Raw genomic sequence first — 3,966 nt, 5'->3', positions numbered from 1 at the left:
AGCTCTAATATCAACCTCCCATATGACCCCGTAATCCCCCTACTGGGAATATACCTTGAAGAACTCAAATCACTCTATAAAAAAGATACCTGCACATGTATGTTTATCACAGCGTTGTTCACAATAGCAAGAACCTGGAAACAACCATGCTGCCCATCAAAAGAGGACTGGATTAAAAAAATGTGGTACATATGCATGATGGAATACTATGCAGCCATAAAAAAGAACAAAATCATGAATTTCGCAGCAACCTGGATGGAACTAGAGTCTATAATACTGAGTGACCTCTCACAGAAACAAAGATCCGAATATCACATGTTCTCACTCATATAACGGACCTTGAACATCCAATGTAATACTATAAGAAAATGACTGACGGTACTGGGAACTATGGGGGGGAGGGGGATGGGATTAACAGTAGCAAATATCTGTCTGGGGATGGGAAAACACCTCTTACCAACAGGGTGCCTGTATGAAATGTAATTGTACACCTAACCCTTAACTGTACCCCACAAAACCTAATAAAAAATATTGATTAATAAAAAAAAAAGAATACTTAAACTTAAGCATCGTTTTAACATCACAAAAAATCTATGTAATTTGTTGTAAGTGATTTGTTTTGTAATGATAATTTTAACTTGCTCTGTGGTGGTAACTTGCAGAGATTATTTCCCTTGTAGAGAGAAATATAAGCTCACTACTACTCACAGTAAAATGGCTTCTGCTCAAATCTGAACAGTTGTCCAAGTCTTTCTCTCTCTTTCTCTCTCTCTCTCTCTTTTTCTCTTTCTCACAATCGCCAACGCCATCTCCACCTTTGGGGTACCCTGAACTCGGTTAAGAGCTGGACTCTGGCACTTTCTGGTTTGGAGGAAGAAGTTGGCTGCCAGATGCTGGTGGTGGGCACTGAGTGAGTGTGACTAGGAGGTGAGCTTTCTTGACCTGGGAACTGGCTGTCAGGCACTGCTGGTTGTGAGTTGCACTCGGGGGCTAACTGACCTAGGCATTCAGAATATGGTATGTTCCCAGCTTCCCATGGACTCTGGCCACAGGAAGCTGTGCCCTAACCAGGTCTTCTCCCATGTGGGACCAATGACTCACATGTGACTGGGAGGAGGGGAACCAACCCACACTGTGCCAGGAGCATGTACCTTCTCTCGCACACAAACAGGGCTGCAGGTTCTATGTGAGCTTGGTGCCTGGCAGAATGGGGCATCCCAGTTCCAACTTATACCTTTCAGACTCTCTTTCTTGGTCCCAGTGTGGTTGAAGAGACCTCTGAGGGATGCAGGGTGCTTCCCCCATCCAAAACTGTTCAAGCCACCTGAGTTTACTGGTGCATGGGTTCATCCTCTTTGTTCCAGTTAGTGAGATAGGTGTAGGTCAGTTACTCCCCAGTGACTATCTTGGATCTCCCCTGGACATTTTTGTTTAGAAATTGACAAGTTGATTCTAAAATTTGTAGAAATACAAAACACCTAGAATAGCCAAAGTAATTTTGGAAAAGGACAAATTGGAGTATGTATAGTACCTAATTTTAAGACTTATTATAAAACTAAATAATCAAGAAAATGCAGTATTGGTATAAGGATATACACATATGTTATCAGTGGAATAGGATAGAGTCCAAAAATAGGTCCAGGGCACAGGGTGAATTGATTTTTGACAAAAGTGACAAAATACTTAAGTGGGGCAAATGACAGTCTTTTCAACAAGTGGTGCTAGAACAACTGGATAGCTATGTGCAAAAAGTGAACTTTGGGCACATCATACTGAAAATTGACTCATAGTGGATCACAGATATAAGAATAAGAACTGAAAATATAAAACCCTCAGAAGAAAATCTTTGCAACATTGAAATAGGCAAATACTGTTTAGGGCCCTCAACATATGAAAGAAACAATTGAGAGACAGAGCTCTTTTCCTTGGAGCAGGCGGCCGCAGTGGTGGTAGCTTGTGCAGCAGTGATCAAGATTAAGGCCCCAGACTTTTGCAGCAAGAAGAAGGAGCTGCTGAAACAGCTGGACGAACTGAAAGCAGAGCTGTCCCAGCTGCGGGTCGCCAAAGTGACAGGCAGCGCAGCATCCAAGCTCTCTAAGATCCGAGTCACCTGCAAATCCATTGCTTGTGTTCTCACCGTTATTAACCAGACTCAGAAAGAAAACCTCAGGAAATTCTTAAAGGGCGAGAAATACAAACCCCTGGATTTGCGGCCTAAGAAAACGCGTGCCCTATGCCACTGGTTCAACAAGCACGAGGAGAATCTGAAGCCCAAGAAGCAGCAGTGGAAGGAGTGGTCTGAGCACCCGTGGATAAAATACAACTGGCTTAAAAAAAAAGAGAGAAAAAAAAGAAAAAAAGAAAAAGCGAATTTCCTCAAAGTTAAAGACTTCTGCCCTTCAAAAGACACCATCAAGCAAATGAAACGGGACGCTAGAAACTGGTAGAAAAAATTTGCAAAACCTATACTTGTCAAGTAACTTATATTATAGAGAACTCTTATATCTGTACAATAATAAGACCAACCACCTAATTAAAAAATGGGAAAAAATATTTTCAAAACAAGTTATTTGAATGGCTGTTTGCATATAACAATGTACTCACTATCTTTAGTCATTAGGGAAATGCAAATTAAAGTCACAGCAAGATACCACTACACAACTTTAATTAGCTTAAAATTAAAAAGACTCACAATACCAAATGTTTGCAGTAACTCATACATTTCTAATGAGAATGTAAAATGGTACAACCACTTTGAAAGACAATTTGGTAGTTTCTTAAAAAGTTAAACTTGTACTTATTAAAACCTACAATTCCACTAATATATATTGACCTAAGGGAAATGAAAATATTAGATTACATAAAGCATTGTATAGGAATGTGTATAGCACTTCATTCATAGTAGCCCCAGACTGAACTTCAAATGTCCATCACTAGGTGAACAGATAAAACAATTTTTGTTATATAATGGAATATAAATCACCAACAAAAAGGAACAGAATACATCAAACTACGTGCAACAATATAAAAGAATCTCAAAAACTTTTTGCTGAACAAAGTAAGCCAGATATGACAGATTACATACTATATGATTCTGTTTATATTAAATGCCATTTAAATATCTAATTTTTCTTGACAGAAGTAGATAGTGATTATGTTTAGGATCCTGGATGGGAGGACAGATTGGCTGAAAAGTGGCACAAGGAAACTTTTTAATCTACTTACTGATGGAAATTTGGGGTCCAGTTTGAGGCTACTATGAAGAAGTGGTTATACATATTTTTGTACAATTCTTAGAATTATAAAGTTCTTAGCTTTATTTCTTGATCATTCTGTTTGTTACATGTGTAAAGGCATTTGTCAAGTTGCAATAAACTGTAAACTTAAAATGGAAAGATCTTATTTTATGTAAATTAGTATCTTATTTTAGGCAAATTATACCTTAATAGAATTGCATTTAAAAAGCTTCAGAGACTGAAGGAGGTAAAGCTACTTGCATAAGTTTACATAGTAAATGGCAAAAATAGATTAAACTCTCACCTGACTCCAAATCTGTTCTCTTTCCATTATGGTGTTCAATGGGTGCTCAATCAATATTGAATTGAATACAAATGTGAACAGAGGGATTAAAGGCCTTAAAGATGAGGCAAGAAATATATTTTTCATACTGAAGGTATTATAGTAGAATAGGTGAAATAACTGAGGCAATTTCTTCTTCTCCATGTTTGCATTGTGTCTTGGACTTAATGCTATTATATTTTTAAATTACATTTTAATTTTTAAAATTATGATTGTATACTAGTAATATACTGCCACTTATTTAAAGGAAGGAGCTTCCTCTTATTCATCTTTTATCACTTGCTCTGATTGGCACATAAAAGGGCTTAGTAAGTGGGAATGAATGAATGAATGAATGAAAAGTACCTGTTAGGGCTTTAGGGAGTACTTATTGTCTGATATAAGACA

At 37.7% G+C, this 3,966-nt stretch overlaps 1 protein-coding gene across 1 annotated transcript in view; it reads left to right on the top strand.

Annotated features, from left to right (window-relative positions):
• The window catches only part of LOC110595436, a gene marked incomplete at its 3' end in the record, with an annotated part of 65,256 nt that extends 62,890 nt beyond the window's left edge, over positions 1 to 2,366 (top strand). Inside the window, exon 3 of the mRNA XM_021711215.1 lies at positions 1,935 to 2,366. Within this exon, the coding sequence (XP_021566890.1) occupies positions 1,935 to 2,366 (432 nt within the window). The remainder of the gene's footprint in view (positions 1 to 1,934) is intronic.
• Between the last annotated feature and the right edge of the window lie 1,600 nt (positions 2,367 to 3,966).

This window comes from Carlito syrichta, unplaced genomic scaffold (assembly GCF_000164805.1).
Source record: "Carlito syrichta isolate Samal-C Ts95f unplaced genomic scaffold, Tarsius_syrichta-2.0.1 Scaffold301935, whole genome shotgun sequence".
Lineage (NCBI taxonomy): Eukaryota > Metazoa > Chordata > Mammalia > Primates > Tarsiidae > Carlito > Carlito syrichta.
The sequence above is the reverse complement of the archived record's forward strand: the minus strand, read 5'-3'. Positions and strand labels throughout refer to the sequence as shown.